A 12918-nucleotide genomic window follows, 5' to 3' on the forward strand; every position below is an offset into this window, starting at 1 on the left:
CAGTTTCAGTGCCATTCACCATTAAAATCAATAATGCAATTGCGGTGGAAGTGTCCCATTTAACCACACCCGAAACAAGCATAAGGTGGAGCGTTTGGTTCTGGACGGGGAGGCAACTGAGTGGGTGATCCACTTGGATTAGGTAACATATATCCGCGACCTCGTGCCCGTCCACGCCCTTGTCCCCGGAAAAATCCTCCACGTCCACGACTTCTGCCGGGAGTGGCCCCACCAGTGTAATAGTTCATTTGTGCTGCAATCAGCTTTGTCTGGGTGTCTGACTCTTTCTGCTTTCTCTGTCGTTCATCATGCGCTGCGTGACATTGTACTTCCTCAAACGCGGCAGCCTCCCATCCAATACAGGAGTTGCGTACTTTATTTTTGAATGTCACTTCGCAGATCAGACACGAAAAGGGGAACTGCAGCTTTACTGCAATTGTCTGGATTGTCTAAGCCAGAGTGATTTGTTATTAAATCTTGAACACGATGTGCCCACTCGTCCTTCTTTTTCTGTTTGGCAGCCAAGATAAGAGACCAGTCTGTGCCTTTCTTATACTTGTCCTTAATATTATTTTTAACATGTTCAAAATGCGTAATAAAGGGACCTTCATCTCGGCCCTGAGGCAACGCCTTGTTCCACTGCCACGGGTTTCCGTTATGTTGTCCATGATTTACAGTTGCCCATGTGGTGAGAAGCTTTCTCCGCAGCACCTGAGTCCATTCTGTGGCATTGGGCTTATACATATGATACAGCTGCTGCAATTGTTCTATGAAGTTGTTTTTTTTTTTTTTTTTTTTAACCCACCGATGACTTTGGGATCAGGCAATTCGGACACAATGTCCTTCAGCTCTTGAATGTCCCAGTTACTGTGTATCATTACAGTAGTGGGGTTATTGGCTCCTGCAGGTTGCATTGAATCATGTCGGGGGGGGGTTTGGGATCTCAATCAGGGGGCATTCGAATAAGGGGCCTGGGGGTTTGGGGGACTTTAAGGGGGATTGAAAGGTGGTGTTTTGATTAGGGGGCTGATGGAATGGGGTTTGACTTCTAGTGCATTGTGAAATGGAGGTTCTAGGATCGTGAAACCCACCCGCCGCACCCATTACGTTACTTTTGTCATCCCCCGGATCAGTGTGTAATGAGGGATCATAATGATATTCTTCAAAGAAACCAGACCCCGAGGGATCATCTTTTAATTCTGATGCGGTGGGCGCTCTTCTTCTGCTTCTCATTCGACTGTGGTCCTAAATCTGCTTGCACTTTCTGTGATGCTATAAATAACTATTCTTTTTCCTTTCTGGTTTTAACTTTCCGCGGCCAATAATTCATTTCTGTACTGCCTTATAATAAATACAGGCTTTAATAACCAACTGCCATCTGTCATACATAACACGGACCGTTGTTGCAACATCCTCGTACATTTCTTCATACAACATCCTTGTGCATTTCTACATAATATTTTTCTAATTTCCTGTTTCTCACTCAACCTGTGCTTTTCTCCACTAATTTCCTCGGCGACCCCTTTTTCGGCGTCTGTTGATCCTCCAAAAATAATCCTTCCAATGTCATCCCCTTTTCCCTCCCCCCAGATTGTTCATTTTTTTCTTTCTTTGTTTTACTGACGACAGAACCCATCTTTTCTTTCTTTTAAAATCTACTATTCTTCAGTGTACACTTTTAAATCTTTCTACTTCGTCTCATGCGTCTCATGAGTTTTATTTTTCCTGTGTTAAACTATTCGTCTCACTCTTTACGCCTTATCGCCGTTTAATAGAAACAGGCTCTCTTTCTGGTGTGCCACGCACCGCAATGTCCTGTCACTATCCCCTTATTTTATTCCGATAAGGATATCTAATCTATCTTTCTATTTCGCTTAACACTATCTTTTAAGTAGATTATTTTCCAGATTCTGTCCGTCAGTCACTATTTAGGTTTTCAATATTACCCAAAAAATACCCCTAATATCCCAAATTACCCAACGGTTCCCCCCGGAGGTACTTACCCCAGTCTAGATATTTATGACTGGTGTAGTAAAAAGGAGACCTGTACTCTGGGACGTCCAAAGGAGACTGGAGACTCCCTTCACAGAAGTCGACCAGCGCAGGGCAGTCCTAAAGTTTGCCGGAACTGATTTTTCCTGCTGTCGGAGCTCAAAGACAGTCTCCCGTCTAGGTCAGATCACCGGACCGAATTCCGTTGAAGGAGTCAACCGATCGTCTTTGGTCCCATCTGGGGTGCCAGAAAACTGTGGAAGAAGAAAATCACTAACCCGTGATTATGGAAGGAGTCAGGGTCTCACACCAGAAGAGAATGTTCAAAAGCCTTCTTTTATTATAGTGACCTGTTGCATACCTAGACTGGAGTGAGTAGCATTGCAATGCCCCCCCCCAGCAGACGTTTGCAGCTCTTATATATGAGCTGGTTGCGTGCAAAGCTTCACACTTTTGGAGAAGTCCAAAGGATTGATGCAAGAGCCTAAAAGCTAAATTTATACAGCAGTTTCAGAATGAAGAGATAAACTTCTTCATTACAAAGGAAGAACAAGTTTCGAAATATACATATGTCTTGCAAAGTCAGATTCTTTTGAACTGCTCACACAAATAAACAATTGCTGTGCATGCTAAATGTCACGTACACACTTTTCGATTTTTGCTGTGCCCTACTCAAAATACAAAATGGAAGGTTGTCTTTATTTTTATTCAACATAGCCCACCGTCTGAGTGTCCTATAAAAGCTTATTGGGGTACAGAGAAAAGAAAAAAATAGGGACACAGTAAGAAAAAAAGCTTGAAATGTCAACTTTAATCTCGAAATTTCCACTTTAATCACTTAGTTTATTTTGTCATTAAAGTAGAACATCATAAACTTCATCTTAAAATCATTTAATTTACTAGTTTCTCAAATCCCACCATAACTAAAGCATCACGTTTAATGCTTTGTATTGTATGTGTTCTTCTATGCGCTCTATGTGTGTGAATCACTACGTGCTTCTTAAACGGGATTTCTCTTCCTCCAACAGGACACAGAATCCATTACATTCATGATATTACAGCTCTCTGAATAATTAAAATACTGAGATGTATACTTGATATCATTTTCATGATGATAGGAATTAAAGAACGTTATTAAAAATGGGAACACGGTGGCGCACGAGATTGTTCCTGCCTCCTGCAAGATGCTTGCTGTGCCGTACGCGACCTTCAATGAAATAATTTATTGCGGCAGTATTGTCTCTTTTAGAACGTACAAACCTCCAATTCCTGTCCTTCCTTTTCTTTCTCCAAGTCACCAATCACCACACAATCAGTTCTTTAATAGATGTCAAGCCATCTGTAAGCTTAGAACGCCAATTCTTCAAACTTTTAAGAAACATTGAAATATCTTTGCAGTACATGTTTAAATATTCTATTCATCTATCCATCTCAGGGTCATGCCAATCCCAGCAAGAATACAGCACGAGGCAGGAACATCGCTAGCGCTGCAACACCGTATCCTCACATATTAAATTATTAACAATATAGATTATTTAAATGATGTTAATCCAATATCCTTCTTCCTGCAGCACCTCCTGGTGTGGCGGAAGTGCTGCTAAACAGGGCCCGGTAAACATCCATGCACCTCCTGGGGGTGGCAATGGGCCCCAACAAGGTTGAGCTTCCATGCTTCAAACCCGTGGCCCCGTTGCAAGCCAATGGGGCTGCCCTCTATCAGTCTGGGGGAGACAGTATCCAGAATAAGCCCTCTCCCCCTGTCTTTCTTTGCTGAAGGCATCCCTGCTGGGAATGGGCCCAGGCAGTCTGTCACACCACAGATTGTCATTTAATGTTCAGATCAAGGAACAGAGAGCCATGACAAAGCCTTAAGCGTGGGCCTCTTGAGGAGTCCATTGTGAATTCTGGGGTGCAGTTCAGATCATTATCCTTTTGTAGAAGCCATACTCTTTTCATTTTTAGATTTTATTTGTTTGCTTCAGAATTTTCTAATATTTAATTGAATCCATTCTTCCCTTACCAGTGAACAGTTCCCGGTGCCCCTGGCTTCAACACAAGCCAGAGACATGATTGATCTTCTCTCATACTTAACAGTCAGAAATGTTTTCTTCTCTTGGAATTCTCTGCCCTTTTTCCTCCAAACACACCTTTGCACATTTGGCCAAAAAGTTATTTTTTGACTTCATCAGTTCAAATGTTTGGTTCCAAAATGCATCAGGCATGTTTAGATGTTCATCTGCAATCTTTTAATTTTGTGGTGAGGACAGGAATTTTTTTCTTTTGATGGCTCTTCCTTGGAGGTCATGTTTCTGTTGGTGTTGCTGAACAGTAGAACAGTGTATCACCACTCCAGAGTCTGACTACAAAAGACCACCACGAAGCTTTAAGAGAAAGGGGTTTAGATTTGCCATTCTAGCAATGCTATGAGCAGTTGTCTTGGTCTTCCTGACCTCAACTTGATTTCCACCATTCCTGTTAACTGCCATCTCTTAATAATGTTACCAATTGAGGAGGTGGCTACTTGAAAACTCTTTGACATCTTCTATAGTCTTTTCCTACTTTGTGACTATAAATTATTTTATTCTTCAGAGTGTTAGACAGCTGCTTAGAGGAGCCCATGGCTGCTGATTGCTGGGACAAGGTTTGCGGAGTCTGAGAATTTATACAGCTTTGAATTTTGCATCACCTGGCCATTCGTAATGATGACTGTGAACGAGCCAAAGCCCTAAGGAGCTAATTAGGGTCTGACATCTTAGGGAAAAAAGATATCTCAGACCTCCAATCTCTTGGGGTGCACAAACATTTCTGGGGTACTCCTTTTTTCACTCTACAAATCAAAAATACGACACAAATCTTGTTTAAAATGCAGAAAAGAATGTTTTATGTTTAACTTTATGGCTTTTGGATATCAATTAATCTGATACTGACTTAACTATTCACAGTAACAGTTATCAGGGGAGTCCCCACACATTTGCATGTCACTGTGTATGAGATGTCATGAAAGTGTTCATCTTGGTAATGCTACGTCTGAAAAGGATCATCTGCTTGGCAGAGCATATCGTGCATCCAAGTGAAGAATTAAATGACGGAACCCTTAACTTTCTACTATAGAAAATGGTGGTGTATCTAAAATGATAAACTGTAATTATTTTTGAAGGATTCTCTGATTTTTTTTTTGTCCTGTCCTGATCATATGTCTGGTTCTTTTCAGTCAGTGCTATTATTGACAGCTAAGACACATTTGTTTCCTTAGAGGTTTTCCTGCTTTCACTGCATTGCTGAAAGTCGATGTGCTCAGCCGAGTGTTGTACCTAAACGTTTCTCCTCAGATTAGTTGCGGCAAATGTCTTTGCTTTAAATACACCACAACTAACTTTTTCACTTTAAACTTTATATATAAAATTCCTATCACATTTCAGATGCTTTAAGATGTTTCCACACAGCAGTTATTTTCTTCATCAGTTTCCACTCTGTGCACTCTGTCAGTTCTGTGCGTGTCCTCAGCTTAACATATTCCATGTCATGAAATCGGTGGACCACTCAACCAACTACAAGCCGATTTCACAATAAACAGCAAAAACTGGGCAATTTTAATTCAAGACTGATTAATTTGTGTAACACTACTGTTTAATTCAGTTGTATTTCTTCTTTATAGCGCTCTTCATTGAGTGCAGGCTTGGACTGCTTGATGTTTTCAGCCATAACAGAGATAATAATTCCATACATGAACACACACATTGGATCAAATAGACAATAAACCTGGCAAATTTTAGCTTACTCAACATAAATAAGTCCTGATAGTAGATACCCTTTAACATTATAATGGTGAGTATAAATGTCACCAGCGTGTCACAAAGGTTACCAGTCCTGGTGTCACCTGCCACTCCCCTGTAGAGCTGATACACCAACAGCTGTGCTCTTCCTCCGTTTTCTCATCTTCTAATTTTTCTCCGAGGTCACTGCAGTTCTGTAGGCCTGTGCACTGAGGAGTCACTCATGCATTGCTCTCTTTTCCTTTGGTGAACGAAAGAAGACATTTTGTTGTTTGTTTTGGTGTCAAGTGGTTTTAGTTCAAGTGTGGATAAATGTCAGGACACATTCTAATTATTGAAGGTGCACTTTTCATGCTTGGCATGGCATTCTGTTTTATATAGTACCCTCCATAATGGCGGAGACAATGAAACATTCTTCTTGCATTTACTCCTTTAATCTACTGTTTCAAATTACGAATTAAATAATTCAGATGTAATTAAAGTACAAATTACTGATTTTCATTTAAGGGGATTTGCAAACATTTCAGTCACACCTTGTAGAAATGACAGCACTTTTTCTGAATCGTCATCCCATTTCAGGGCACCGTAATGTTTGGGACAATTGGTGCCAGAGGTGTTTGTGATTCCTCAGGTGTGTTTCATTGCTTTAGTCTTGCAGGCCTAAGACACCTCAGCTTACTCCTACCTACAGACAACCTTTGGTCTTTGTAATTGCCATTGATCAACATGAGGGCAAGAGCTGTGCCAATGAAAGTCAAAGAGCTGGAAAATAATAATGAAATTATTAGAGAAATCAGAAAACCTCAAGTTTACCCAATTCAACTGTCTGGGATATCAATAACAAGAAAGAACACACTGGTGAGCTCAGTAATCATAAAGGGACTTGTAGGCCAAGTAAGACCACCACTGCTGAACACAGCAGACGCTGCTGCAGATTTCATTTTGATCATGACTTGCATACCCTGATGGTAATGATATTGCATCGATCTCTCTACCGTCTTAAGTATACCATCCCATACAGATGGCATTACGTGGCACAAGGTGACTGAGAGATTCTTCATTGGTCAGGCAGTTCACACCGAAAAGCTGCCATTGCCAAACAACCCACAGCTGTTAAGACCTGTAAGAGAACTGGGATTGTGTGATTTCTGCATGGTGGTCTCTGTAATGAAGGCTGCAGTTCAGCACACACTTCAAAGAGGATGACAGTAGGGAGTCTAAATCAGCTAAGTCATCATCATGAGCTAAAATGTCATTGTGATACATCAAAACTCACTTCTTGTGTAGCCTGTCAAACATCAGAATGTGAAATGTGCAATGAAATGAGATTTTCTATTCAGTTCTTCATTTTTCCACCTGGAATTGATAAAATGCCAACACAAATAAAGTCTGCATAGGACTTACAAATGCTCAAAACTTGAGGGAACTTTCAGCCAGTTTAAATGGCAAGTTCTAGTTTTATCAATCCTAACTTTTGCATAAGAAGCAGCTTTCATATATGAGGCTGAGCATAAGGATGTTTTATACATGTGGCCCTACTAAGCAGTTGTAATAGAGAATGTAAAATTAACAAATTAAGTGTGTTTTCCAAGTACAACAAAACTTTTACAATTGCTTATGCTGATTAAAGGTTGTTCTTAATTTCAGCCATCATGTATTTAATGTGAGTTAATGTTGATAATAAGGCAGCGAATTGAAAATAAGCACATTTTTTTTTCCTTTTTGTTTTAAATTTTACACAGGAAAGAAAAATCACTGCAGTGTGGAATGTGGCAGAGAATTCTCTAACAGGAGTGCTCTTCAGAAACACTCGAGAGTTCACACCGGAGAGAAGCCATATTACTGTAATGAATGTGGTAAACAGTTTTCACAAAAAGGCCATCTTCAGGGACACACGAGAGTACACACTGGAGAGAAGCCATATTGCTGTAATGAATGTGGTAAACAGTTTTCACATAAAGGCCATCTTCAGATACACACAAGAGTTCACACTGGAGAAAAGCCGTATTGCTGTAATGAATGTGGCAAACAGTTTTCACAAAAAGGCGATCTTCAGAGACATATGAGAGTTCACACCGGAGAGAAGCCATATTGCTGTAATGAATGTGGTAAACAGTTTTCACTAATGCGCAGTCTTCAGAACCACATGAGAGTTCACACTGGAGAGAAGCCATATTGCTGTAGTGAATGTGGTAAACAGTTTTCACAAATGCACAGTCTTCAGAACCACACGAGAGTTCACACTGGAGAGAAGCCGTATTGCTGTAGTGAATGTGGTAAACAGTTTTCACAAATGCACAGTCTTCAGAACCACACGAGAGTTCACACTGGAGAGAAGCCGTATTGCTGTAGTGAATGTGGTAAACAGTTTTCACAAATGCACAGTCTTCAGAACCACGCGAGAGTTCACACTGGAGAGAAGCCGTATTGCTGTAATGAATGTGGTAAACAGTTTTCACAAATGCGCGTTCTTCAGAACCACACGAGAGTTCACACTGGAGAGAAGCCATATTGCTGTAATGAATGTGGTAAACAGTTTTCACAAAAATGCGATCTTCAAAAACACACGAGAGTTCACACCGGAGAGAAGCCATATTACTGTAATGAATGTGGTAAACAGTTTTCACAAAAAGGCCATCTTCAGGGACACACGAGAGTACACACTGGAGAGAAGCCATATTGCTGTAATGAATGTGGCAAACAGTTTTCACAAAAAGGCGATCTTCAGAGACACACAAGAGTTCACACCGGAGAGAAGCCATATTGCTGTAATAAATGTGGTGAACAGTTTTCACAAATGCGCAGTCTTCAGAATCACACGAGAGTTCACACTGGAGAGAAGCCATATTGCTGCAATGAATGTGGTAAACAGTTTTCACAAAAATGCGATCTTCAGAGACACACGAGAGTTCACACTGGAGAGAAGCCGTATTGCTGTAATGAATGTGGTAAACAGTTTTCACAAATGTGCAGTCTTCAGAACCACACGAGAGTTCACACTGGAGAGAAGCCATATTGCTGTAATGAATGTGGTAAACAGTTTTCACAAAAATGTGATCTTCAAAAACACACGAGAGTTCACACCGGAGAGAAGCCATATTACTGTAATGAATGTGGTAAACAGTTTTCACAAAAAGGCCATCTTCAGGGACACACGAGAGTACACACTGGAGAGAAGCCACATTGCTGTAATGAATGTGGCAAACAGTTTTCACAAAAAGTCGATCTTCAGAGACACACAAGAGTTCACACCGGAGAGAAGCCATATTGCTGTAATGAATGTGGTGAACAGTTTTCACAAATGCGCAGTCTTCAGAATCACACGAGAGTTCACACTGGAGATAAGCCATATTGCTGTAATGAATGTGGTAAACAGTTTTCACAAAAATGCGATCTTCAGAGACACACGAGAGTTCACACTGGAGAGAAGCCGTATTGCTGTAATGAATGTGGTAAACAGTTTTCACAAATGTGCAGTCTTCAGAACCACACGAGAGTTCACACTGGAGAGAAGCCATATTGCTGTAATGAATGTGGTAAACAGTTTTCACAAAAATGCGATCTTCAAAAACACACGAGAGTTCACACCGGAGAGAAGCCATATTACTGTAATGAATGTGGTAAACAGTTTTCACAAAAAGGCCATCTTCAGAGACATATGAGAGTTCACACCGGAGAGAAGCCATATTGCTGTAATGAATGTGGTAAACAGTTTTCACAAAAAGGCGATCTTCAGAACCACACGAGAGTTCACACTGGAGAGAAGCCATATTGCTATAATGAATGTGATAAACAGTTTTCACAGATGGTCAGTCTTCAGATACACACAAGAGTTCACAACAGAATAAAATCAGTAGCACTTTAAAAATCAGTCAAGAAAAACAGGAACCCTTCAGGACTCAAGAGTGAGGTTCAGTCGTGTCCTGATAAGTAAGCAAACTAAACTATTGTTGAGAAATGAATCTCAAAGAGAAGCCATATTGCTGTTTGGAATGTGGTAACAAATCTGTGAGAGCAGTACACTTCAGAGAAGCACCAGAATTCACACAGGAGAGAAATACAACTGAACTGTCCTGACTAAAGAGTGAGGTTCACTTCTGCCTGGACAGTAAGCACATGTAACTGACACAAATCCATCCTACTTAGTGTTGTGTCAAAAACAAATCAACATGGAGGAGACAAAGAAGTTTATATCCTTTGTCCTTTTCCAGAAGCAAAGTAAAGAACAGGGCGTCATACAAACGGCTTCTCACCAAAGCCCCTACAGCCTCCACCATGTGCCTAACTCTGTTTTCTTAACATACGTATTACATATAGAACTATTTACAATATATTATACACATTTCATCAGAAAAAAGAAAAAAAAACACTTTACAATATACATAACCTCACACAATAAATAATAGTTCAGCTTTATAATATTATATATTTTGCAATTTTAATATAACAAAAAATAAAAAACGTACCTTGACAAAAAATACTAACAGCTTCTCACCAATGCTTATTAATTAATAAATCAATTACTAATAATTATAAACAAACTATTAATACAAAATCAATAAAATGTAAAATAAAATTAAAATCCAAAATATACACCTGATAATGCTGTACACCACGCTGAATTATGTTTTAACACTGTGGTAGTGCACTATCTATCTATCTATCTAAAAGAAGAAATGCTTTTTTAAATTTTATTTTGTTTTTGTTTGATTGCTTTTGATAATAAAACATACAAAACTGTATATAAGAACTCCATCCATCCATTTTCTAACCCGCTGAATCCGAACACAGGGTCACGGGGGTCTGCTGGAGCCAATCCCAGCCAACACAGGGCGCAAGGCAGGAACCAATCCTGGGCAGGGTGCCAACCCACCACAGGACACACACAAACACACCCACACACCAAGCACACACTAGGGCCAATTTAGAATCGGCAATCCACCTAACCAGCATGTCTTTGGACTGTGGGAGGAAACCGGAGTGCCCAGAGGAAACCCACGCAGACACGGGGAGAACATGAAAACTCCACGCAGGGAGGACCCGGGAAGCGAACCCAGGTCCCCAGGTCTCTCAACTGCGAGGCGGCAGCACTAACCAAATCGCCACCGTGCTGCCCCAGTTGAGAATTACCAAATAATATACATGTCAAATAAATAGAATAAAATTAGAAAAGGCTTGGAGAGAGCAGACTTACCTGCACAGCAGTGGTTCTCAAGCTGTGGGGCGAGCCCCCCTAGTGGGGCACAAAGTAACAAAAAGGGGGGCGCAAAGATGTGAAAAAAAGAAAACAAGAATCAAAAATATGAGAAATACATCTATTGAAACCAAAACAAATTAACTTAAATTACATTCTGATACTAGAAAAATAAATATGCAGTTAGAATAATGTAGATAAAACTAGGTATAATAAAATATGCATCTGTGATATATCATTAATTTAAAAAGAACAAATTGGTATTAGTGGGCTCATTTAAAAAAAAAAAAACATTAGGGGGGCACAATTAAAACTGTTATGAAAACTCGGTTTGCAAATACTTAAAGGTTGAGAAACGCTGCTGTACAGCATCCACCATCGCCTGAGGGTGCCTGCCGTCTGTGGGGAGTCACATTAATTATCATCCGTACTCCAAATATGACACTAAGTTTACACAAACAATTGCTTTTGGGAAAATTCATAACTAAAAGATACAAACAAATTAAAAAAACAGAATACACTTCACTACACATATTGCAATATTGCAGTACTGGATGTGGCCGACAATTCTCACAAATCGGAATCTTCTGGGCCACAAAAGAATTCAGACTGGTGCCTCCTCTAGAAGTGGGCTTACTTGGAGAAGATCTACACCGGGGGCTGTCTACCCTTTGTCATGGCATACCAGCCCAAATATATAAATGTTCTGTAATACCTGCATTTTATTTTGGTGTTAAATTGTTAATTACTGAACTGTTGTTATGTTAAACTAAAGGTGGAATTTCTTTTTTCTCCCACACAATGTTCTTTCCGAGAGCTTTTCTAAGGTACTAGTAATGTTCACCTGTCAAAGACTTGTGTTAGAGTGAATTTCAAAAGGATTTGATATGTTAGGACTGATAGGCACTGGCAGTGTGTCACCATGAGGAGGTCACTTCAGCTGTCTGTGCTAATACTGGAAAAGCAAAAGAAATGGCAGCAATTGTGTCTCAAATGTTGTAAGTCACCTCAGCGTCACTAAATATTATTATTATTGTCACAAAGTTTAGTAAAGTCACGCCTTTTGACCAGAAGGGGTTTCCTGTTCCCGAGAGACTTTGCATTCCACTATCTTGGTTTACCTACAGTGTGCTTACTTTATTGTTGTATATTATTTGTTGCTTTGAGTAAATTACAATCACCTGTCTATCATCTCCAGTCATCTGACGGTGACTCCTGCACTCGGCTTTCTGTTGGCCAAACCCTGTGAATTAGCACATTTTCCAGAGGTCCATGAATCCCCTCTTTTACATGGTCCTTTGAGTTGAAAGCTAAACTAACCAACCCGAGAGCAAAATGGCTAAGGCAGTGTGTGCGGAGGAGCCTAACCTCATCTTTAGTGCACTGGACATCGATGTAGAAGAGAACATCTGAGCTGTCATCTCCACATTCAGCCAAACCCCAACTCACACACTGCAGACCACCCATCTGTGGGCGCCGCTACGGCCTTTCAGACAACGGGCTCAGTGCACTAAGCTTGAAGTGCTCGGCCGAGGCTGCTGACAGACGAGGATTCCATCTCACCGTTTGGACTGGGATGTGAGATCCTGTCCTTCCAGAGGTAACGTGTTGTCCATCACGAGCTCCAAGCAAAGCGCAGATAGCAAACTGAGAAATGCAGTGAAGTAACCGATCAGTTAAATCACATCATGGCAGCAACACATGCAGTGTGCGTACAGCTTTACTACGACTCTTTGTTTTTTCCCCCATCGAGACAAGTGAAGAAAAGAAACGCGCTGAACTGGAGGAGATTAGGATTTTGTAAGTAATGAGCAATGTAATGAATTTAATTTAAGTGACGTTTCCCAGCACTGGTCACTTGTGAACTTTTGTTTTTGTATCTGAGATATCATCACTTAAACAACTGGTGGAAATAAACTGAAGTCTGCTTAAGCAACTGGCTAAATAAATAGGCAGAAA

At 40.5% G+C, this 12918-nt stretch overlaps 1 protein-coding gene across 1 annotated transcript in view; it reads left to right on the forward strand.

Moving 5' to 3' along the window:
- Window positions 1–7450: 7450 nt before the first annotated feature.
- Window positions 7451–12918, forward strand: part of LOC127526438 (zinc finger protein 845-like) — a gene marked incomplete at its 5' end in the record, with an annotated part of 164267 nt that continues 158799 nt past the window's right edge. The window contains one exon of the mRNA XM_051921950.1: window positions 7451–8818. Within this exon, the coding sequence (XP_051777910.1) occupies window positions 7451–8818 (1368 nt within the window). The remainder of the gene's footprint in view (window positions 8819–12918) is intronic.

The sequence above is a fragment of the Erpetoichthys calabaricus genome (genome assembly GCF_900747795.2).
Source record: "Erpetoichthys calabaricus chromosome 1 unlocalized genomic scaffold, fErpCal1.3 SUPER_1_unloc_7, whole genome shotgun sequence".
Classification (NCBI taxonomy): Eukaryota; Metazoa; Chordata; class Cladistia; order Polypteriformes; family Polypteridae; genus Erpetoichthys; species Erpetoichthys calabaricus.